Here is a 23,161-nt window from a genome sequence, read left to right as displayed (position 1 = left end):
TTACCCAACCAGGTTGTCTTACCCAACGCGCAGTGAGCCAAACGCTGAGTCTCCGAGGTTTGCAGGAAGCGAGAGTTTATCCCAGCCAAGAGAAGAGACGGGAGAACACATCTCAAACCTGCCTCCTGAAAGATGAGGGGCTCGGGGTATTTATGGGATGAGGAATAAAGAAGCAGGGTGGTGTGAGGTGTGGGGCTTGTGGGAAAAGGTGATTGGGCAAAGGTGCGGAATGCCGTTCTGCGCAGGCGTCACTAAGCTCCCGGCCCCTGCAGGTTGGAAAGGTCACGCGGCTGGCCGACACCCGCGCATGCCCAGCTGGAGGGTGGTGGGTGGTCCTATCTAGTCTCAACGCCCTCAGCTGAACTACACGCCGCTGAGACTCCAGGTCCCTAGAAAATAACTGGGGCCAACATCTTATTCAGGCTTCCTGCTGCTTGGAGGACACGCACGTGTTAAAATAGCCTCCATTAGTGAAGGCAGGTGAAATGGATTTGACTAATTATCACGCACGATTTCAAAACCATTGCCTCTCGTGTCTGTAAAGAGCAAAGCAACCTTTTCCACGTCTGTGACCCAACTGGGTCATATTCCCATTTGGGAACCAACCAAAGTGGGCAGAGTTAGTGACATCCCAAACTGGCCTAGGCCTGGGCCCCTGAAGCAAACACTGGCCGGGGCTGGGGCTGCAAGGTGTCCAGGATTGGCTTAGATGTGTCAAGTGCCTCCCAAATTATCCCTGCTAACCCCCACCCCCATGCAGACCACATGGCTGCTCCATGGTGGGGGTAGGAGGTTGGAGCAGAGAGGGCCAGGAATCCCAATGCCTCCAATGATTCCTTTGCCTGAACACACACCCTAGTGCTAGCAGCCAGACCAAGTGCTGGGAGTGGACCTTGTTTTCTGCATCCTCCCATGAACCTGGCACAGAAACACAACTGATGTTCAGTAAGTGTTGAGTGAATTATTAAAGTGCAGCCTCCTTTAAAACGTATGTTAACCCTCATGATCTCATTTGATTTGTACATCACTGGTACTGGCAGGAGCGCTATCCCATCACACCCATTTTACAGAGAAAACTGAGCAAAGCCAAGCAGCTAATCAAGATCACGACAAAGTCAGCCAACATCTTTTTGCACCTGAGCCTGAGGCTCTTCCTGGCATAACACTGTGACAGGTATGTCCTGAGCCGGGAGAGGCAAGGGACCAACAGAAGTGTCCCAAGAGGGCACAAAAAAGACCCAAATGAATTGTGCCATTTCTAAAACCTTGTTATATAGGCTCATTTCACTTTGATACTATCTCTAAAGCTGAGAGTAACAGATGCAAAGCCCGCATTTTTATACAAATTGGCATATATGAGTTCCATGGTTTTTTTTAGTTCAAGTATAGTCAGTTACAGTGTGTCAATTTCTGGTGTACAGCATAATGTCCCAATCATACATATATACACATATATTCATTTTCGTATTTTTTTCATTAAAGTTTATTACAAGATATTGAATATAGTTCCCTGTGCTATACAAAAATTTGTCTTCATCTATTTTTATATATAGTAGTTAATATTTGCAAATCTCGAACTCTCAAATTTATCACTTTTACCCTCTTCCCCGCTCTGGTAACCATGAGTTACATGTTTTAGCTCCCTGAATTTCTTTTTGAGAAAATTTGGTATGAATTACTTGAAATCAATGTTAAAATCTATCAGGTGACGAAACAGGGAACCACCAAGTACTCCTATCAAAAATGTTTATATTGAATCTAAGCCTAACTTCGGTTTATAGGAAATGAGACACAAACAGGAATTTGTCACTTTACAAGACAGCTGGCCTGGTCTTTTTGAAAAGTCAGTGTTTACAGAAAAAAAGTTCTAGGTTAAAAGAGACTCAAGAGATAACCCTTCAACCCTGACTGGATCCTTGTTTAAAATACATTAGTAGAGTGGGGGAGGGTACAGCTCAGAGGTAGAGCAGGTGCTTAGCATGCATGAGGTCCTGGGTTCAATCCCCAGCACCTCCATTAAAATAAAAAATAAAATTAAAAAAAACCTTAATCTGCGCCACCCCCCCCCCCCAATAATACATTAGTGGAGTAAGTAATGAAACTGGAACACGGATTGACTACGAACTTAGCTTTGTTAGGTGTAACGGTGGAACTACAATTATGTAGAAGAATATCCTCTCATTTTTAGGAGACGTGTGCTGAAGTATTTAGGGGTGAGGTGTCTTGGTGTCCGCAACTCATTTTCTAATGGTTTGACAGTTTTATATACACACATAAATAAGGAGAGCAAATGTGGCAAAATGTTAACAGTTGTTAGATCTAGGTAGAGAGCATATATGGGTGTTCATCATGTCATTTTCTTCAACTGTGTATTTTGAAAATTCTCACAAAGTTAGGGGATATCTTTGATTTTCCATTTATATCATCACTTTAAAAATGCCCTGTCCCGGTGGGCATTTGGGTCTTTTAGGGTTTTCCAAATACAGTCTCTGGACCATCAGTATGAGAATCACGAAATAACATATACAAATGGCCAATGAGCACATGAAAAGAAGTCAGCATCAGTCAAGAAAGTGCAAATAAAAAGCACACTAGGATGCCATGGCACACCCACTAGAATGGCTAAGCGTGAAAGGCTGGCGACACCAAGCGTTGGTGAAGATGTTCGGCAACTGGAAGTCTGGTATGTTGCTGATGGGATCATAAAGTGGGATGCCACTTTGGAAAACAGTCTGGCCCTTTCTTACAAATTGAACATGCCCGTACCGTACCACCCAGGCACCAAAGAGAATTGAAAACCTGTGTCCACACAGACTTGTATTGGGGTGTCCATAGCTTTGTATTCGTAATAGCAAAAAACTGGAGACAACGATACTATCACACCTGGAGAGAAGAGAAACAGACTGTGATCAGTCCCTACAAAGAGAGGAGCTACCGATACGTGCAGCAACCTGAACAAGCCTTTAAAACCTTGTGCTGAGCTAAAGCAGCAGACACAATAGAGGATGTAATGGACTGTTCCTTTATGTGAAATCCTAGAACAAGCTACGCTTAATCTATAGGCACAGAACGCAGATTTGCCTGGGGCTGGAGGTCAGGGAGGAGAGAGCATTGACCACAGAGGGACAAGAGGGAAATTTCTGGAGTGTAGGAACTTCTCTACATCTTGATGGGCAGTAGTTACACAGGTGTCAAAAGGTACTCTTGAGATGGGTGAATTTCTTCTGCGCAAATTATATCTTAATAAAGTTGATTTAAAATAGACACTTTTTTTTTCTCTGTGTGGCAGTATGGACTCTTTAGCTAGTGTTTCTCAGAATGTGGTTTCTGGACCTTGTGCATCAGTATCACCAGGAGAGCTGGTAAAAACTTGACTCGGGGGCTGCTACCCTACCCTCGACCCACTGAACCTGAATCTCAGGGCGTGGGGGAGGATGCGTTGTGTGTGCTCAACGTAGGCGACTCTTCCACAAGTGGGGTGTCTGTCGCTGCACCCTGGAGGCTGCTATGAGCAGCTCTGACCTAGGGCAGAGGCTGGTCTCCAAAGCTCCGTGAAACAAGCCAGTGCTGGTGGCAACATTATTAGTGTGGATTTCAAACAATAGCGGTTGGCAGTGCCTGGTGGGAAAAGAGACTTGGAAAATTACTCAGAGGAATTCCATGCAGACCAACCTGCCGTGTAACTTTTTCAGCTTCCATTTAGTCGAAAGGGAAAGACATGCTGTGAAGGTGAGGTGAGGATGAAACTTGTGAAAAAGTACCTCAGCGAAAGGACTAATTGCAGGCAGGGCAGACACAGGAATATTTTCTGAGGCTAGTACTCAAGCCAGGCTGCACAGCAGGATCTTGTGGACCTTTAAAGAAATCTAATTTATCTTTTTATCAAAGTAGTACATGGAAACTTTTTTTTAAGTGAATATGATTTTAAGTTAATAGTACTAAAGGATGTATACTTTTAAAAAGAAAAACATCAGTCCTTCATTCCTGTTCCTTGGAGACAAACATTTAAGTTTTTAAACCTGAAATGTACAGTTTGATGACGTTTTACATCTGTATCCACCCAACCCCTCCCAGATCAAGATCTAGACCATTTCCAGCACCTTTGAATATTCCCCAGTACCCCTGCCCAGTTAATATTTCCCCCCTCCCAAAACCACTATCCAGACTTCCGTCACCATCAATTAGTTTCAAGGTAACCACTTTAAATTATTGTTGTTTCTTCTAGTATTTGTCTCCGTATTTCTCAGTAATAAGTGGACACCACTATCCCTTGGTTTGCCAACTTTGGACAGTAATTAGGAGCTTCCTTCCTAGTGTGATAGATCGAGGTTCACTCTCTTACTCTCCTTCCTCACCAAGAGAAGCTGAAAAACAATCAGATTTCCGGGCCCCAGCACCACACCACCCACCCTGGGCACCCGGATCTTTTAAGCTCCACAGGTGATTCTAACTGGCACCCTGCCCAGAGGTCCCCAAGCCAGTGGTACTTGGCCCTGAAGCTGATGTTAAAGCAACCCGATAAGCCAGACTCAGATGTTCACCAAGAAAGGCTTTGAAGTGAATTGAAACGGAACATGTCATCAGACTCTGGGGCTGATTTGTAGCTGGAATAAGGAGTAAGCCATGAGAAACACCAAAGTGTTTCTAGGATTTTTGTTGCTCATCAAGTGCTTTCTTAGGACTCTCCGCCCCGTCCAGGCAGCCACACATCCTGTGCAAGATCTTAGTTTAAATGGACCAGTAAAGGTTTCTCTGTTTGAGAGGAGTCTGGATGCCCAGTCTGCCTTGAAAGAGCAGCTGGGTTTGCCCAAGATGGCTGCTCAGCACCAGGATCAGCCAGAGGCAGTCTACTGAGTTCGAAGAAGTCTTTCCCGGCTGGAGACTAAACAAACCCTCCCCCCCACCTTGCAGCCACTCCCTCTCGCCTGAAGGCCCTTCACTGAACCTGAACATAGACGTCGTCAGGCTGGCATCCCCATGGTTGTGGTTGGAAGAGCTGCCCACATTTCTGATTTCCTTCCTCACTCGGACCCCAAGGTCTGTGGAGGCTTCACCCAGATGGCTCTGTCCTCTCTGCATCTTCCCAGCCTTGGGCATCAGTTGGTCGGAGGCCCCGCCAGCCCCACGTGCCAGTCTCTGCAAAGAACTTAGGCTCTGCCAGCTCCCAGGGCAGGGACGGGAACCCCTTCCTCTCTCCCCCTGGGCCGGCCACTCCTCCTGTGCTGCCCTCCACAGACGTCAGTGCGCCCAGCCGCCTGGAAGTGGAATTTATAGCAACGATGTTATCACTGCCAAATCCTTTTGCCACAAGATGGGAGACCCATTTCATCAGTCTTCGTGGGTCAGTGAGAACCCGGGTTGGAATCACCTGTGACTGTTATCCTTTCTGTTCCTCTATGACTGAAAGGGTGTGGACACGGGACTAAGCAGGTAAGATAGGGGATGGGAAATGACCTTTTAATGTGGAAGAAATTGAGGCTCAGGATGCTAAAAACAAAAAGGAAACTCAAGATCACGAAACAAATCCACTTCAGCAGCTGGAGAAAGAAATGGGCGTGGAAGGTCCCCTTTTCCTCGGATGCGCTCTTCCTGTGCCAGAAGTCCGTCCCTGGTTCACTGAGGCAGGGCCACTGAGCAGAGCAGGGAGACTTGGAGGCCTGGGTCCAGGAAAGAGGCTGCTCCAGCTCTCAACCTGGGCTCCCCCAGGGGCTGTGTGCCCCCAGTAGGCTCAGGATGGGCGGAACCCAGGTCACTTGGTCCCCTTGGCACAGACCCAGGGTCTGGGGGAGGAACAGTCCAAAGCCACAAGCTTGCCTTTCTCCAGGCCCCCGCAGTCGAGATCCGGCTCATCCTGGTCTTTCTCCGGGAGTCTGGGGAAGGCAAGAGGAAGGGGCGGTGCTCAGAATGACAGGGCCCCCCAGCCTGTGTGCCTGCTGCCTGGGTACCCCTGGGATTGTTGCATGGAGCCCGGGGGCCTGGAAAGAGCCCTGGGGTAGGAATCATGAGGATGCGCCCCAAGCTGTCAGTTGTGTGGTGACTGGTGAACTGCCAAACCTCTCTAATCAGCACAGCCCTTACCTGTAGAACAGGGTGACCATCCTGCTTCGGTAAATGCCGTGGGGGACCCAAGCAAGGTGATAGGGGCTGAACCTTAGGACAGGTGGCAGGGAAGGCCTCCAGCCCTCTTTGGTGCTATAATGTCACTCTGGTCACACTGGGGAGCCCATGGTAGTGTGTTGGGGACAGAGGAGGCCACCCCCCAGGCCCACAGTCACTCACAGCTGGGGAGGCAGGGGGCTCCCATCGATCCAGTGCCAGCCCTGGGGGCCTCGTCGGGCCCCCACCCAGGAGTAGTTGGTGACTGGGTATCTGCTCAGGAAGTCCTGAGGGCAAAAAGTAGCTGGTCATTCATCTCTGGACACTGGTACAGCTCACCTGGGGCTTCCATCCCCCCTACCCACGGCCCATGCCCCAGGCTTCTGCATGTTTCCAGCTCCCCAGCCAGAGAAGAACTCGATTCAGCCCAACTCTCCCAAACACCAGGAACTGGGAAGCTGTATTTGATACTTGCTGGTTGCCAGGCACCGTGCTCAGGACTGGGAACCAGAAACGCGGGCGACCCCATCTCAGCCTTCACGGGGAGAGAGAATGAGATCGCCAACCCCCAGGAGCAACGCACTGTGGGTACTGAGTGGACAGAGAAGCGAGGAAGCCCGGGGAAGAGGGTGAAGGACCCGAGCAAAGCTAGGCAGCTACAAAGCCCATCATCCGCGTGACCCACAGCAAATAGCCTCGGGGGCAGGGGTCGAGCGTGAGGGCCGATTAGGCTGCAGAGGTGGTCGGGGAGCAGATGGTCAACAGCACAACAGCCAGCGAGAGCATAAACTAGATCGCACCCATTAAAGACCACTGAAAACAAGGGCGAGTATGAAGTCCACAGAGCAACGTGGGGGCAAAGTTCTAGCACATGAAGGGTGCCAGGAAGTGGAAAAGCTGTGGCGTGACTGTAAGAATGAAAAAGCGTGTGCGCACATGGACAGAAACGCACAAGGAACAGCAAAAACCAAAACTAGTGTGTTAGAGAGCTATCAGAGACACTCTTCTCTTTTAAATATTTGTCCTCAATGTCATGTTGTTTTAGCAACAAATTAAAGACAAAAAAACCCCAAACCTGTATTTGAAAAGTTTCAACCTGGAAAGAGATGTTTCAATATTGCAAGTCCTCGTGCGGGGACTTGGCCCAGGTAGGGCAGTGGGGCTGGCGCAGTCCACACCAGCCCAGCCTCCGGAGCATAAGCTGTGCTTCATCACAAGAGCGGCCACATCATTCCTGTCGCTCGGATGGGTGATTCCACTTTGGGCAAGAAATCCAAGAACACAAAGGGGAGAAAATAAACTTTCCCAAAATTACCACAGTGCTATTTATAAAGAAAAAATGGAAACTGCCCAAATACTCAGCACCAGGAAATAACTAGGCAAATGATGAGATGTCAACATCATGGAAAATTACAGTGCTGTTAAGGATTAAGCACACAGAAGATGTCCTTATGCAAGAGAACATAAAACACGCAATCATGCCAAGTGGAAAAATGCAGACTGCGCCAACAAGCACACAGCGCTCACAACACCAAGAAGCATACATTCACTTTGGTGACGGTGAGAGGTGGCCTGGCACAAATGAATGTGACGTATGTTCAGTTCTTCCCTAGATAAGTGTTTCCGTCGACAGAGACGAAAGCTTGATATTTAACCCTGGGGATTAGAAAGAAAGCAAGCTCCAGAGTGTTGCCCGTCCCCTTGGGGCCACCTCGATTCAGCCTTCAGGTCTCAGTTGAACGGTCACTTCCTGTAGGGACGTCACACCGACCCCCTCCCCTGTGCTGCCACAACCTTCATCGTTTAGAACATGGGATGTGGCATTTGACTAGCTTGCTTCCTTGTCAATTTCCTGAATCAGACAGTGAATATGGTGAGGAGCGGGGGCCTGACTTACTCACCAATGACCATTAGAATCCAGCACATAGTAGGCCAGCTGAACAAAACTGCTCCCCAGTGTCACTGCCAATCACCAGCAAGGGCCACAGGGAACACACGGGCTGTCAGGCCAACCTTGTGCCCAGAAGTATCAGTGCAGGTCCATCCTCCCCTCAAGGGAGCACCAGCTGGTCAACCACTAGGAAAAGACGCCAGAAGGAGCTTCCAGGCTGAAGGGCACCAGTCTACCCCTTCTGAAATCCCACAGTGCAGACGGCATGTGAAAGTGGAAAGGGCCAGTGAGGACAGCTAAGGCACAGGTGGCCTCGCCTGGGCTGGTTATTTCCTTTCTGGCTGGGCTCCATGGGCTGGGGCCTGCAGGCAAGGCTGAGCAGCAGCTCTGGAGGGGATGAGAAGGAACCTGGGCTAGCTCGGAGCTGAGAGTCAGCGGGCAGAGCAGACCCAAGCATCTCGCTGCCGTGGCTGCAGCAGACCTGGGGCTCCTGCTGGCCAGCACTATCTTCCTGGGAGCCATCAGCCGCCTGTTCAGGAAGGCACACCAGAGCTCAAAGCTTCTCCCCAGGCTGAGAAGGGGGTTATCACTGTGGAAAGTAGAGCTTTGGGGACAGGCCCCCCCACTCCATATTAAAATTCTAGTACTGTGACTTGTACGCTCAGGGACCCCAAGCAAGTCACCAACCTTTCAGAGTTTCTGTGTGGTCCTCTGTAAAATGGGGTGGGGGATGTTTGTAATGAGGCCTGAGATAATGCGGATAAAGCCAGGGGCGTGTAATCTCCAGTCTGCTGGGTGGTGTGCAAAGCTTTGTGCCTACCCCCAACACACGGGACCTCATGTGATGCTTGGCATTGCCAAGGTGACCCTGCCCTTCTCTCTGTCCTAGCCTCAGGCCACCTGGGCCCCCTCCACTAACCTGGGGCCTCCTGGTGACCTGAGCCATGGCCTGTCCCTGCCCAGCCCCACCCACTCCAGTCTGTCCCTTTTTTCCCTTGCAACTCAGACTCCATTAACCCATTCTCATTGTTAGCAAAAATTATGGTGTGGGAAAATCATTGTCTAGAGAAATAAGTAACTTTCAGAAACTTCTACATCTGGGGCCTCTGCTGCCTTCGGCTGGTGCTTCTCCAATTTTGCTTCTGCTACGGGAGGTGGGGAATGAGATCCTGAGCAGAATTGACTTGAAATCTCGTATTTTACATCTTAAAATTAAAGTAAATTATTTTCTATGCTTTCATACATTTCTTTTTTTTTTAAAAAATCATAGTAAAATATACGTATCAGAAAATTTACCATTTCAGCCATTTTTAACTGTATAATTCAGTGGCGTTATGTTCATTCGCACTGTTGTGTGACCATCACCCTCATTCCTCTCCAGAGCTTTTTCATCCTCCCCGACTGAAACTCTGTCCCCATTAAACAGCTCCCACTTCCCCTCCCACGCTCCGCAACCACCATTCTACTTTCTCCATACATTTCTGCTTTAATATTTAAATGTTTTAAACTATAAATTTGAGTCTTCTGATATATATTTATTTGTATTTTCATCTTTGTACACTCAGGATGTGCTTACAGTCAATATGTACATTGCAGGAAGCTTCTTCCTCCCCCAACCCTGCAAAACAAAGCTGTTCTTAAACCAGTGGTGCTTGAATCTAATGCCTGATGGCACCAGAGGAGCTGAAACTCTCTTTTTCTCTAACCATGAGCAAAACCATCTTGGGGAGGATGAGATGCGTGTACTGGCTCCCCAGCAAGCCCCCGGGGTTTGGAGCCTGGCCTTTGCCAGCAGGCCCAGCCCCCTTATCAGCCTCCAGCCTGACCTTTGCTGCTCTTCCCCACCGCTACCTCAGAGCCCCCAGGAACTTCTGGCTCCACAGTCATCATTTTCCAGATTTTAATTGCCTGAGACCCCGCATCTCCACTTTGGTCTTTCTGCAAGGGGCTTTTTGGAAGGTCCTTCTTGGAAAAAGCATATCTAAATTTTGTGACATATTTTCTGAATATATACTTGTTATAAATGATTGATCCTGTATGCTTAGTTTTAAAAGTAATCTTTATCATAAGCTTATTTGCAGTTTGGGTAGTCAGGCCATCTCTCTCCTTGAAGGACCCTCAGCCACGGGGAGGCCATTTGTTCAGCCAAGGTATGAGGTCATTGTGGCCTAGACCTGTCAAATGAGGGCAGGGACCTTTTATTTCACCAGTCTTCTGATGACACTTGCTGTGCTCAGTGGGTCTATCTTAGGAAAGGGGCTGTTAAGTTCCTATCTGGCTTGGTCCCCTCCCCAGTTCCAGACACTCTCTAGGGACCCGTCAGGTTCCCGCTGGCCTTCATTTTGCAGATGCAACCAGGTTGGGCCAGGCAGAAACTGTTACATACTGATCTCTTGCTTTAATGGGCTACGATTCCGCTAGCATTTCCCTGTAGTCCTAGCACACACTTTTTGTAGAACATTTAGAAGATTTAAAAAAGCTTTCAAGAAGCAGAAGGAAAAAAATCATTCATAATCCTGCCTCCAGGGGTAACCACTCTTAATCTATTTCCTTTCAGTATCTTTTCTTTGCATATATATCTACCATATTGGGATCACTGATACTGATTTTTTTTTTTCAATCTGCATTGCATCCTTTTCATTTCCCTAAGCTTTCTGAAAAATATATGTTATCCTTGGAAATAAAGCAATCCACGTTCACAGTAAAACACTTTCTCCAGCAAATTTTTATATCCTCTTCCAGAAGACTCTCCCAGAGAAAGGAAAAAGACAGAAACTGCCTTCCCTGTCTTGTCAAGTGGAATACTTTTGATTTCAGGACTGGGTAGGAAATAAACCTTCACGCATGTGAAAATCTTAAGTAAAATATTATCAAGTCAAATACAGAAGCATTTCGGGAAGGGAAAAATCATGGCTAAATAAGCCTTATCACAAGAGGACAAGAATTTTAAAAAATCAGTTTGATTCACCTCAAGATTAAAGGAAGAAACAAAAAAAGATGTTACTATCTTAATGTATCCAGAAAGGTATCCAATGAAATTAGACTCATTCATGTTTAAAACTCTAAGTAAGATAAGAATAGAAGGGAACTTCCTTAACTGATAACAGAAAAGATTGATAAGAATAGAAGGAGATAATGTTAGCAAAATTTTGGAAGCTAGACAACTTTAATTGGCTTCCAGACCCCAGAAAGCTTAGTGATTTTTCAAGGAAAGGGAAGAGTGGGAGGAAGCTGAGAAATGTGCTAGTTTGTATTGAGAAGCCCCCAAATGCTCAAATATTAGAGGCAACAGGTCTCTTTGAAGGCCAAGGTACAGGAAAAGGGGCCTGGAAAAAGGACTGGTTGAAAGTATATAAAAGGAGCAGTTGGACCTCTTTCCCATCCTTTAAGATCATCCACATCTCTGTGCAGCCAGGTAGCAGAACTCTTTGGGGAGATAAAGCACACGGGACTTGGGGATTCAGAGCTCCAGGTTTGACTGGAGGTTGAGGGTACTTACACTAAAAGGAAGAGATCAAGCATCACATTCTTACAGGTGAAACCTCTGCTTCCTTCCCCCACTGCCCCTGCAAGGCTGATAGTTTAGTTCACTAAGGAATTGGATGAGTCCCTGCCTGATTTTCCTATTGCAAAGCCTGCCTCTAATAAGACCCAATGCATCTACTCACCCCAACCCCCCGACAGAGCTTCCAGCCTGCTATCTAGTGCCTTACTCCTAATTACCACAGCTAAGGATCACCAGACATATAAGGACATTTTTAGATATGACAAAGACCAAAAAAAGAAAAACAAAAAGAAAAAGCACAGAATAATGCACAGTACTTGCAGAAAAATAGAGATAATGCAGGGAGCAGAAGAAAATTTCCAAAATACTATAATTAATATTCACAATGAGATAAGAGAAGATGTTTCATCCTTGAAACAAGGAAGAGGACACCATAAAAAAGGAACACTTGAAGAACCAAAAAATGTTCTTAAAATTACATATAGGGCAGCAGAAGTAAAAATGAAGAAAAAGATCCACAAAGGAATATCATTGTTAAATTTCTGAACACTGAATAAGAACAAAGGTGAAGATGCTGAAATTCTCCAGAGTAGGGGTGGAGGGACATACAGAGGATTGGGAATCAGAGTGACTGAGACTTATTAATGGCAAGACTAAAAGTCTGAAGGCAATGGAGCAAAACCGGCACAACTCTGGGGGACAACTATTTCTTAGAATTCTATCCAAGCCAAGTTATCAATCGAATGAGAGGTCAGAGTAAAAGTATCTTTAGACACGAAAGATCTCAAGAATTTTTTTTCTAGGAAATTTACGGAGGATGTGCTTCACCAGGAAAAGACATGGTCTCTATGACACAAGGGATCTCACACCGGAAAGAGGCAAAGGCATACGGAGAATGAAGGCAAAAGAAATTCCAGGACAATAGCTGTGTTGCGGACTGGCTGCTACCAGTCCAGAGAGGGGCAGAAAAAAGAGGACTCCAAGAGGCGGTCTGGCCAACTCCCTGAGCTTCTTCACTTTACTTTAGGTTTCTGGTTTTTTTCCTCCTGGTCCATGCTGCCTCGTCCACCTTGACTTTTGATCACATCTTCTTGTCATGTACACTCAAAGCATTGTGCACCCTCCCTTCAAAGCACAGATCAGTATGGTGATTAAACATCTATTTCTGTGGTTTCTTGATTAATGTCTGCCTCACTCACTGCTCTTAGTCATGTGAAGGTGGAAGCTGTTCTGTTCTGGGGCTTCATTGTATCCCCAGTGCCAACTGCAGGTGTCTAAAAAATTTTTACAAAAGCAATGACCAAAGGAATGCTGCATTTTCATGCCTATCAGGCAGCTAATATAAATTCTTGGCAACTTCCCTAAGTTAAATAAAATTAAAGCAAGGGCTAGAACTGCTTTTTTTTTTTTTCTTAATGAAGTCACTGGGGATTAAACCCAGGACCCCATGTACGCCAAGCATGCACTCTACCACTGAGCTATACCCCCGATCCTCTGGATCTGGTTTACAAGTCCTTTTTTGTAGCCACTTTCAAACCCATTGACTGGATTATCACAGCAAATTGTCACACCCCTGAGGACAGAGTATACTACCCTGTCCCTTTGATGTTGGGCTTGGCCATGTTCTTTGCTTTGGCCAATGGAATGTTAGCAGACATGCCACGGGCAGCTTATGAAGAGTTTCTCTCAGGAAGAACGAGACTCATGGAGCAAACACAGACCCAACCAGCAGGCTCAAGCTAAACCTAGCCAGTCTGCATCCAGAAGCTAAGCTGTGCCGCCAAACCCATCAACAATCAAGAAACATGCTTAATGTCTTAAGCCACTGACTTTTGGAGTGATCTGTTACCCAGCATTATTATGGCAATACCTGACTAGTATACCTACTAAATGTAATATCTTTTCCATATAGTCCACATAAATTTCCTCCCAGAGATGACACAGGTGTCTCCCCCATTGACCAGCCAGCACGGGCAGGTTCCTGAGCTCACTGTTCACTGGTTGGCCACCAGGCTGGACAGTAGCGTCCCTGCTCCATCCTTCTCAGCTCTACCTCCAGTTCTTGGAATGCAGAGTAAACTGAAGACCTTAGAGACCTGACTTTGTTCCTCCTGAAAGTCACTTTATTTCTCGAGGCCTTGGTGCCTTTTTCTGTACTGTAGAGTTGGACTAGATCTTTGAGATTCCTTGCAGGGCTAGGACTCTGCAATGTGTAATGATAGCCACGCCCCGCTCCTGCCCACCTGTCCCCCTCCTCACCTGGATGTGGTTCAGCAGAGGGAGGGTGGCATGGTGGGCTGAGCAGAAGGCCCGGCTGGCCTCCCAGGCCTCAGCTTCGGTGGAGACGTAGTAGCAGTGCCCCTCGGACCACAACCAGCCCTGGGGGCATGGCCGGCACCTGGCCCCTGCTAGAACAGAGACCACCAGTGAGCCATAGGGTAAACTGGACAGAGCTGAAGGTACGCATGTTAAAAAGTTGAAATCTGCCTGCCGCCTTGGCTGAGGGAGCAAATCTGGAGACCTGGAACTGGTGGGGCAAGCAGGGAAGGCGGCCCAGGGAGGGCTGGACAGCTTGTGCACAAGACCATGGGCAGGGCAGCTGTCCCCTGTCAGAAGAGGCTCTTCTCTCTCACCTTTGCTCAATGAGCCCGTGTCTTCCTGCTGCATCTGCCCAGTGGGGATGTCTTTTTCTAATTCTCACAAAGGTGCTGGAAGAACTAGACATTGTGCTGCAGGAGCAGGGAGGAGAGGGGACCAGGGGGAGGGGCCATACCTACTTTCGAGGCCAGGACCACGACAGCCATGGTGGACACCGCCAGGAACATGGCCATGACTGCCAGGGCCCAGCGCAGGGACCTCAGGTACATGGGCAACCCTGCGGGAGGGGAGGGGACAACCAGGAGACACAGGTTAGGAGACCATCCCAACTCAGGACCATGCTGACTCCTACACCAACATTGCACCCACTCCCTCAGCCCAAAATACCAGGATAAACCACTCAATTTAGGTCAGAAGGTCAGTTTGGGAGAAAAATGCTAGAAGATATTCTACTTCTTAAATAAACTAGAAGATATAAGACTCTCTTCAAGAAAGAGAATAATTGACTAACAACCACTTACCGAACACCTGATGTGCATGAGACGCAGGGCACAAACAGCACCAAGGATGGAGCAAGGGCCCTGCACCCGGGGAGCTAATGGGACAAGCCAAGGTGCCAAGAGGTCACATTCCCACAAGACAGGAACAAGGACCAGATCTGGAGTTCGACAGACCCCCAAATTCAAGTTCAAGTCCTGACTCCATGGACCCCTCAAGTGTTCCTGGTGTTTTCCCATTTTCACATTGGAATCACACCTGCCTCTTCTGTCTCTCTCGGTCACTGGAAGCCACTAATGAAGCATCGTGCAGAGAGTGCTTTGCAGGCTGTAGAGCACTAGACAGATGTGAGCTGTTAGCTGCTCAAGGACCCAGGGGACCAGATGGCTGGAGTGAGGCTACAGAGGGCAAAGGGACACAGGAGGATCTCCAGGTGGAAAGAGAGGCGCAAAGGCTCAGAGATAGAGCACATTCAGATGCCACATCCTGCCTTGTTGATGGAGTAACTGGGGAGGCCAGAGGAGAAAACTTGGAGAAAAACATAGTGAATGCTTAATCACAGCTATCAACAGTTATAAGAACCTTTCCACCCAGAAAGACATACCCATCTGAAGTAACCAAGCACTCAGGATTTGATCTCTGCCACGACCCAGAGTGTGAAATCACTCAGAGCCAACAACTTGCCTCCAGGGCCCAAGATCCACCCAAATCTTGGGGATGAGGACCAGGAACGCACATAATCAATGTAAGGGTCCTAAGAACTCAATTATCGTATTTGCCAAAGCCTGAAACAGCAGAGGTAATTCTATTATTTTGAAAAGACTAATTCCATTTAAAAAACCATGTACAGTGAAATCTAAAAAAACATGATTCAAATGAACTTATTTACAAAACAGAAATATACTCACAAATATAGAAAACAAATTTATGGTTACCAAGGGGAAAGCGGGGGTGAGGGGAGACATAAATTAGGAGTTTGGGATTAACATATATACACTACTACATATAAAATAGATAAACAACAGGGACCTACTATATAGCACAGGGAGCTATATTCAATATCTTGTAATAACCTTTAATGGAAAAGAATCTGAGAAAGAATATATATGTATATATGTATGTATATATAACTGTGCATCAACTATACTTCAATTTAAAAAGTGATATTGTAAAATAAATACATGAATACATTTTTAAAAATTAAAAAAAAAAAGTCTTGTACACCTGTGGCACTGAGGGCTGCAAGGATGACCTTGGAAATGGGCCCCGGCAGTCATCTGTCCTCCCAAAACTTCTAGGCATAAAGAAGTCCCACCCATTCCTTTCAAATGCAATTCCTAATTACACTAGTAACACAAACATATTCTTGTGGTTAAGAAATGAACGTACAGATGAAGTTAAAATCCTCTTTCAACCCCCGTCTGCTCCCTGCCCCCAGTCCTGGACCTTCTCCTCTTTAATCTAATTTCTTTCAGTGCCGGCAAACTCACCCAGGTCCAGCTCCTAAGGGGCTTCACCTCCACAAGAGACTGGTGACATGACACTGGTAACAGACACTCCCTCCTCCTCAGCGTCTTCCCTTCTGCCCCATTCTCTAGCATCAGCCCAATTTTCTCCTCTTATCTGGGACTGACATCTCTGATGTCACATCCTTTGCTTGCCCACCACTCATCCCATCCCATTGCAGTTTCTACACCTGGACCGCCTCTCCCACCCCACAACTGAAACAGCACCTGCTTCCTCCTAGTCAGATTCCACTGCAGGGGTGTAGCCAGGTTTTTCGAGACTCACAATTTATTCAATTGTAGGGGGTTGGGGAGGGGGGCATCTTAAAAAATAGAATACAAACTTCCAAATACAAAGTTGGGCACCAGGACTCAGCCCTCCTGCCACTGAGAGCCCTGCTTATGTCCTCGCCTTCACGGAAACCTGCTTCTGCTGATGGCCTCTGCTCCTCAGCTGGGGAGACTATCCTGGATTTATAGGAGGGTCCAACGTAATCACAAGGGTCCTTATAAATGGAAGAGGGAGGTAGGACTGAAGAGTCACAGAGATGGCAGTGGGCGGATTCAGACTAACATTGGCTGGCTTTGAATATAGAAAGGGCCATGAGCTAAGGAAATCCTTAGTGCTTAGAAGCTAGAAAATGTAAGGAAACAATCTTTCCCAGAGTCCCCAGAGAGGATTACGGCCCTCCTGACAACTGGACTTTAGACCACTGAGACCAAATCAGAATTCAGACTTACAAAACTGCAAGATAATAAATTAGTGTCATTTTAAGCCTCTAACTTAATATCAATTTGTTATAGCAGCACCAGAAAGCAAATATACCTGTCATGCAGGAAATGTGCTCACACAAAACTCTGCAAAAGTTCCTGATGATCTGAGTCCTTGAACCCTTGTCTAAGGACCCCTGGCATAGAGGCCATGGGAATCTGGGGTCTGTCTAGCTGGCCTGCCCAACCTCTCAACTGACCAAACTTTCGGTAGTTTGTCTGTTGGGCAGAACTCTAGCCCCTCCTGGTCGCTGTTCCCAACAGTTCTCCAGCTATAAGGGGTGCTACCACCCCAGCTCCTACTCAGCTTCCAAGGTTTAGCTGCAGGAAGCTTTCCCATGCCCCCAAGTTCACCAACCACTCTCTTCTGGCTCCCTGTCCAGGCTTGTTTATATCTTTTTCAGGCTCTTTCTTCTTCCCTGCCAACTGCCACCCCCCCACCAACAACCCCGCCCCCCATGCAACCTAGCACATGGCCCCCAGGAAGTAGTTGCTGAAATGGATGAGTGGGGCAAGCGGTCCTCGACAGATGGTGGATGGAAAGGGGGAGTGTAGGCCTGAGACGTCGGCTAACCGAAGCCAGGAGTCGGGAGGTGGCGCTCCAGCCTGAGCCGCTGCCACGGTCAAGTGATCCTGAAAGATCGCCCGGAATTTTTTCCACTTCTGTTTCTTAAAGATGCTGCGTACACTAAGAGGGAATGTGAAAGTACTTGGAGGGTCGAAGAGGGAGAATAGTCGTTTTATTCGTCTACTGCCAACAGTTTGAATTACAATTACGTAAACCGGGCATCAGGATGGTAGTCTGGGTCCCCTAGCCCCGCCGCAGTGGCCACCGCTGGGTGAAGGAGTGAGGGGCTCAGTCGCGCCAACCTACACCCAGCAGCGCGGCTCCCAGCTTACCTACGAGTCTTACGACCCGGGGCAGCTTCTTGTCGCGATCCATCTCGGCGCGGGGCAGCAGCGCGGCGTCCTCCTTGCAGCGGCAGCGGCACGTCGGGGAGCCCGGAGACTCGGCGCGCCCCTCGGCGTCGAGGCCGCGCTCCGCCCCAGCTGCGGCCAGCGGCACGCCACGGCTCCACGTGCTGCCCGGGGACGGGGTCAGCCGCGGGAACGGGAGCGCGGGAGAGGTGTGGCGGGAGAAGGCCGGGGACTCGGGCACCGGCACCGTGAGGAAGCGCGTGGAGGGCGCCGGCGAGGGCGCGCGGCTGCCGCCGGCCGCGCCCACGGGCTTCACGCGCACGTCCACCTGCAGTTCCACGGGAGTCCAGGAGCCCGGCGCCGGCTCACCTGACGCGGCCTTGGGCACCAGCTCGGACCCCGGCGCCTCACCGTCCCGGGACTGCTCGGCCGCGGTGAGGCTCGGCGACGGCGGCTCCGGGCCGACTGACGCCTGGCGGCGAAAGGCGCCGTAGCCCAGGCTGGGTGGCCGCAAGGGTGCGGGGCGAGGCGAGGGCAGCTTCTTCTCGCCCGACAGGTCCTGGCGCTCGTCCGCCACCTCCTTCGCGACCGGAGCCAGACTCGAGCTGCTCTCGCAACTCTCAGGCCGTCGCTCCTCTGCGGGGACTTGCGGCTGATTCAGCTCCGGGTCCTCGCTTCCCAGGGGCTCCATTGGGAACTCAGCCCGGGCTTGGTCTCCCTCCGACGCCGCCCGGGAGCCCTCCATCAGGCGCGTAGAGCAGCCGAGAGCGGGGCGCACCTGGGCCCAGGTCGGGAGTCAGCTTCGCCTCCCGGGATTGGTCCAGCTGGGTTGCTGAAGTTGTCGAGCCACGCCCCTCTCCGTCACCACACCCCCTTCCACCTCCCAACCAAAGACCCCGCTGGGATTGGCTGTAGCTCGGTTCTGTTGGCCACGCCCCTTCAGGGGCCCAGCCTCACGCTAGCGTGGCTCTGGGAAAAGACTGGGGCCCACGGGTCTGGCCGAGGGGTTACCCAGAAAGACGAAGCTGGGAGCAGCTGCGTCAGGGGGAACGCAGAGCCTAGAATCTTCTCTCTTTTTTGTCCCTGGCCCCATCCATTTCCCCTCCAGCCCTTTGCCATTGTGCTGAGTTTGAGAGTTACTTGGTCAGAGAGCGGTTGGCCAAGCCTGCAGAAATCCTGGGACCTGAAAATTCTGCGGATCCAAAGAAAATAGGGCGGCTGGAGGAAAAGTAGCAGAGCCGGTTGTTCTGACAATGTACTGGAGGAAGGGGCGCCACACCTGAGAGCACTCTCCCGAGGCAGAAGTCCAGGGACGTCTGTTTTAGAGGCCTCACTCCTACTGGGCTAACATAATAAAGACTGAGGAATGGATAAGCTTGAAAATGTGTAGTTTCATGGGGAGAAAAGCCTGGACCCCCGCCAGCCTGGTGTCGTGGAGTACAGGGTTCCCAGGCGTGGCCAGTAATCTGAATATCATTTTTTTTAATATTTAAAAGAAAATAAAACTTTTACTTTCAAACATATACCAGAACTTAGGTAGATGGTGCTGCCAAACATAGGAATTACATTGAAGAGGTAGAAACTGTTTTGCGAAAGTTATGTATAAACCCATAGTAACTGACATATTCTTTCACTCTTTATATAGTTCACTTTCTTTCACTGGTAAACAAACACATACATTACAGTACCATGATTTAAAATCTTACCAAACAAAACTCTCACATAATAGTCATATGGAACTACTTTTGTATAATGCTTTGTTTAATATGCTATACATTATCCACCACACAGTAAGGTTACATTAAATTCTCTCTTGTCAGCTACAAACTGAGTATCATTTAAAAAATACAGATTCCTGATGAGCTCCGCCCAGACCTACTGAATCTCAAGATGGGATAACGCTGATTTTTAACAAGTGCCTTGAGGTAGGATTGGCAGATCAAATACAGACCACTCAGTGAAATCTGAATTTCAGATAAAGGAAAGATTTTTTGTTTGTTTGTTTTGTTTTTTAGTGTAAGTACATCTCAAGTGCTCTGTGGGATACACTTATATTTGAAAATTTGTTACCTGAAATTAAAATTTAACCTACCTCCTATATTTTCGTTTGCCACATCAGGCAACTCTACCCCAGAGACTTGCTGGATGGTCTTGGGAGCAGCATTTGGGAAAACCACAGACCTGTTACTCCTGGGGGAGAGGAAGGAAGGAGGATGTGGAGGAGAAGGATCTTAGGATGTGAGTTAAACTACTGGAAAGGATGCTCCCTGAGGAAACTTAATTGAGAGAAAAAGTTCAGCACCATATGGAAACATTTTATGTTTAATTTCTTCCAAACCCAGACTACATATTTAATGTGGGGACATATATATGCCTGGAAGTGTGTTTAAAGAAATGTGGAAAGATACACACCAAAGTGATAACACTAGTGGATTCGGCTATAGATTTTTTTGTGGGGGGGATGGTGCACAGAGAGGCGAGTCTAGGAAACTTTACCCTTTTCTTCAATGTTTCCACTTTCTTGAAAGAGAAGGTATGTATGTATATTCTTACATGAAAATTCAGTTTTTAAAAAGATAGCATATTGTAAGTTATTTTTTAGGACTAATAAAGATTACTGTAAAAATGAAAATTGTTCAAAAAGTATGTAAAATATAAAGGGAAGGTCTCTTCCGTCTCTGTTTCACCTCTTAGAGGGAGCTGCTGTCCCTGTTGGGATGGGCTGCTTGTCTGTTTTCCCTGTGGGCAGGAGCTGAGAGAGGAGTTTCCTGCTTAAATATCTTCTCCTGAGATGATGATCATCACATGCGTAGTTTATAAAAGCAAACACTTATCTTCCAGGTGTTTTGGCTCAGAAAGCGTCAGCGAGAGAAAACACAGTGTGCGTCACTCACTCTCAGACATGCATCCTTGATGCTAAGAGGGGCATGCCAAGGGCTGGCTCCCCTGGCCACAGCCACCAACCTGGGCTGGGTGCTGGACTCAGATGCACCCAGGGGCATCTAAATTCCATCTTGAATTTGAACCTGACCTTGCCCATAACAGTTATGTGATGGGTTGAGTTTTTTCCCCTCACCCTGCCTGGGCCCCAAATTCACAGGTTGAATTCCTAACCTCTGGAGCCTCAGAATGTGGCCTTATCTGGAATTAGGTAATTAGTTAAGATGAAGTCACACTGTAGTAGGGTGGGCCCCTAATCCAGTATGACTGGTGTCCTTATTAAAAAGGGAGATTTGGGCACAGACACGCACACAGGGAGAATGCCTTGTGAACATGAAGGCAGAGATCAGGGTGATGTGTCTACAAGCCAAGAGAGGCCACAGATGGCTGGCAAACCCCCAGAGCAGGGGGAGCGGCCTGGAACAGATTCTCTCTCAAAGCCTCAGAAAGATCCACCCCTGATGATGCCATGATCTTGGACTTCCAGCCTCCAGAACCATGAGACAATACATTTCTGTTGTTTAAAACACTTGGTTTGTGGTACTTTGTCACAGCATCCCTAGTAAACCAATACAAGTCAGCGGGCCAGGTGGCTGCCTGCCCTGGGGACAGCTTACCCTGACCCTTCCCTGCTGCTGACTCAGTGGGGCCAATCAGATTCTCCCTTACAGGAACTTGGCAGCTGATCTGAGAGACCCAGAGCTGGGAGTTGTCACAACTCCCAGTGGGGCAGCTCTCTAGAAAGAAGACCCATAGATCCTTCCTCAGGTCCCTGGAGTTTCTCTGACTTTAGTCCTTCCTAAAGCTTGCTCGTTCAAATTCTGTGGATTTCAGGCGGCCCTGGAGTAGCATTCCCCTACCTGCCTTTTCTGCCTGAAGTCAGCACATCATTTACCACTCTGACTGCAGGTGGGAGAAAACGCAACTCCAACCACTGGCCTCCTGGGGCTCCCTGAGGCTCCCTGGGCAGTGGAGGGGGTGGGTGAGGACTAGGACTTGGCACAGTCTCCATCACACCTTCCATGGCCCTAGCCTCAGAAGGCCACTTACAACAGCTACGACGGGAGACCCTCAGGCAGGTGAGTTACCCAGACGTTTCAAGGAGGGCTCAGATCCTGGCTGGCCAAACAGAAGAACAAATATCCACTGCAGTTCTTCCGTCCTCTCACTTCTCTCTCTTTAAAATCCTTTTTCTGCTTACAACAGTAATTCACGCTTATGCTACAAAATTTAAATATCACAGAAAAACATACTGTAGAAAGTGAACGTCCCCAGGATTTCATGCTCCAGAGACCTGTTACTTTTTAATATTGAGTCCTCTGGTTATTTTTCTATGCATACATTAACCTATACTGTTATTGTAAGTACAGATATTTTATTTCCAAAACTTCACTCATATTAAATGCATACCTATATATAATTTATGTAAGCAGTCTTCTCCTGCTGGACATCTGGGGGGTTTCCCTTTTCGGTGACATAATTCCTGCAGTGCTGCAAATGCTGCAGTTACAATTCATATATATATCATTGTAGACCATCCTCCTACATTGTTGTGAAAAATCACTTCTTTGATGATGTCTTCAGAAGAGATTCATTAAAATGGAACTGCTGAGCCAAAGGGCGATCACAACTTTAAATTTGGTGGACAGTGCCCAGATTACTTACCCAGATTACCCACAAAGGCTGAACAAACAACGGATGAGAGAGGGTTGTTCCCACAGCCTCATCAGGACTTACTATTTTTCAGTCTCCTTACTCCTTACTGATCTGATGGATGAAATTTCAACTTGGCATTTCCTGAGTTATGAATGAGGTTGAACACGCTTTCATTTGTTAATTGTGTTACTGAGGAGTGCCTTTGCCAGCCCCAGGGCCTGTGAAGAGGGCCCTGGAGATTCCCTCTAAGGCCAGTTCCAGATCATGGGTTGTTTCCAGGAAGTGGCTCAGCGGGCACTCTCGTCACCCCCTCCTGCCCCCGCACCAGGGAGCTCATGGCTCCAGGAGGCTGATGGTATCAGGCCTGTGTGAACAGACTGGAGGGTTGTAACAGCATTAACTGCACCTCAGCTGCTTGCACCTAAAAGGGAAGCAGACACGCCCAGCCCTGCCTCTAGGCTGATGTCACCCACTGTGGCATCCTGAGCTCTTCTAGCCCCCTGGATGCACAGGTGGGGCAGGGTGGGAGGTTCTGCATGGCCAGCTCCCTGGCACGGTCCATCCCCAGCTGACATTCCACCTGCTCAGAGGCACACGTGTGGCACTCCCACCGCGGGTCCCAGGTGCCTCACCTGTGACTGCCTTCGTAGCACTCAGCAGTGTTTTCAGCCAACGTGTTCACATACTTGTCTCGTTGTTTACTATTTGTCTCCAGTCCTCTAGCAATCATCACTGTGTCCCCAGAACAGTAGCTGGCAGGCCTGTCCCTGGTTCTTGGCTGAT

General features: G+C 48.3%; 1 protein-coding gene across 16 annotated transcripts in view; it reads right to left on the bottom strand.

Annotated features, from left to right (window-relative positions):
• Positions 1 to 18,589, bottom strand: part of KLRG2 (killer cell lectin like receptor G2) — a 31,990-nt gene extending 13,401 nt beyond the window's left edge. For 2 of the 16 annotated variants that reach the window (XM_072964360.1, XM_072964359.1), the window contains exons 1-3: positions 17,765 to 18,589; positions 14,270 to 14,367; positions 13,752 to 13,900 (exon numbers count right to left, since the gene is read on the bottom strand). In XM_072964360.1, the coding sequence (XP_072820461.1) occupies positions 13,763 to 13,900; positions 14,270 to 14,367; positions 17,765 to 18,527 (999 nt within the window). In that variant the 5' untranslated portion in view covers positions 18,528 to 18,589 and the 3' untranslated portion in view covers positions 13,752 to 13,762. Of the gene's footprint in view, positions 1 to 1,463; positions 5,871 to 6,279; positions 6,384 to 7,171; positions 8,174 to 13,751; positions 13,901 to 14,265; positions 14,368 to 17,764 lie in introns of those variants that run through there. The other 14 variants (XR_012074216.1, XR_012074215.1, XR_012074214.1 and 11 more) reach the window with 14 other exon arrangements.
• Positions 18,590 to 23,161: the final 4,572 nt, after the last annotated feature.

This window comes from Vicugna pacos, chromosome 7, assembly GCF_048564905.1.
Source record: "Vicugna pacos chromosome 7, VicPac4, whole genome shotgun sequence".
NCBI classification, from domain to species: Eukaryota; Metazoa; Chordata; class Mammalia; order Artiodactyla; family Camelidae; genus Vicugna; species Vicugna pacos.
The sequence above is the reverse complement of the archived record's forward strand: the minus strand, read 5'-3'. Positions and strand labels throughout refer to the sequence as shown.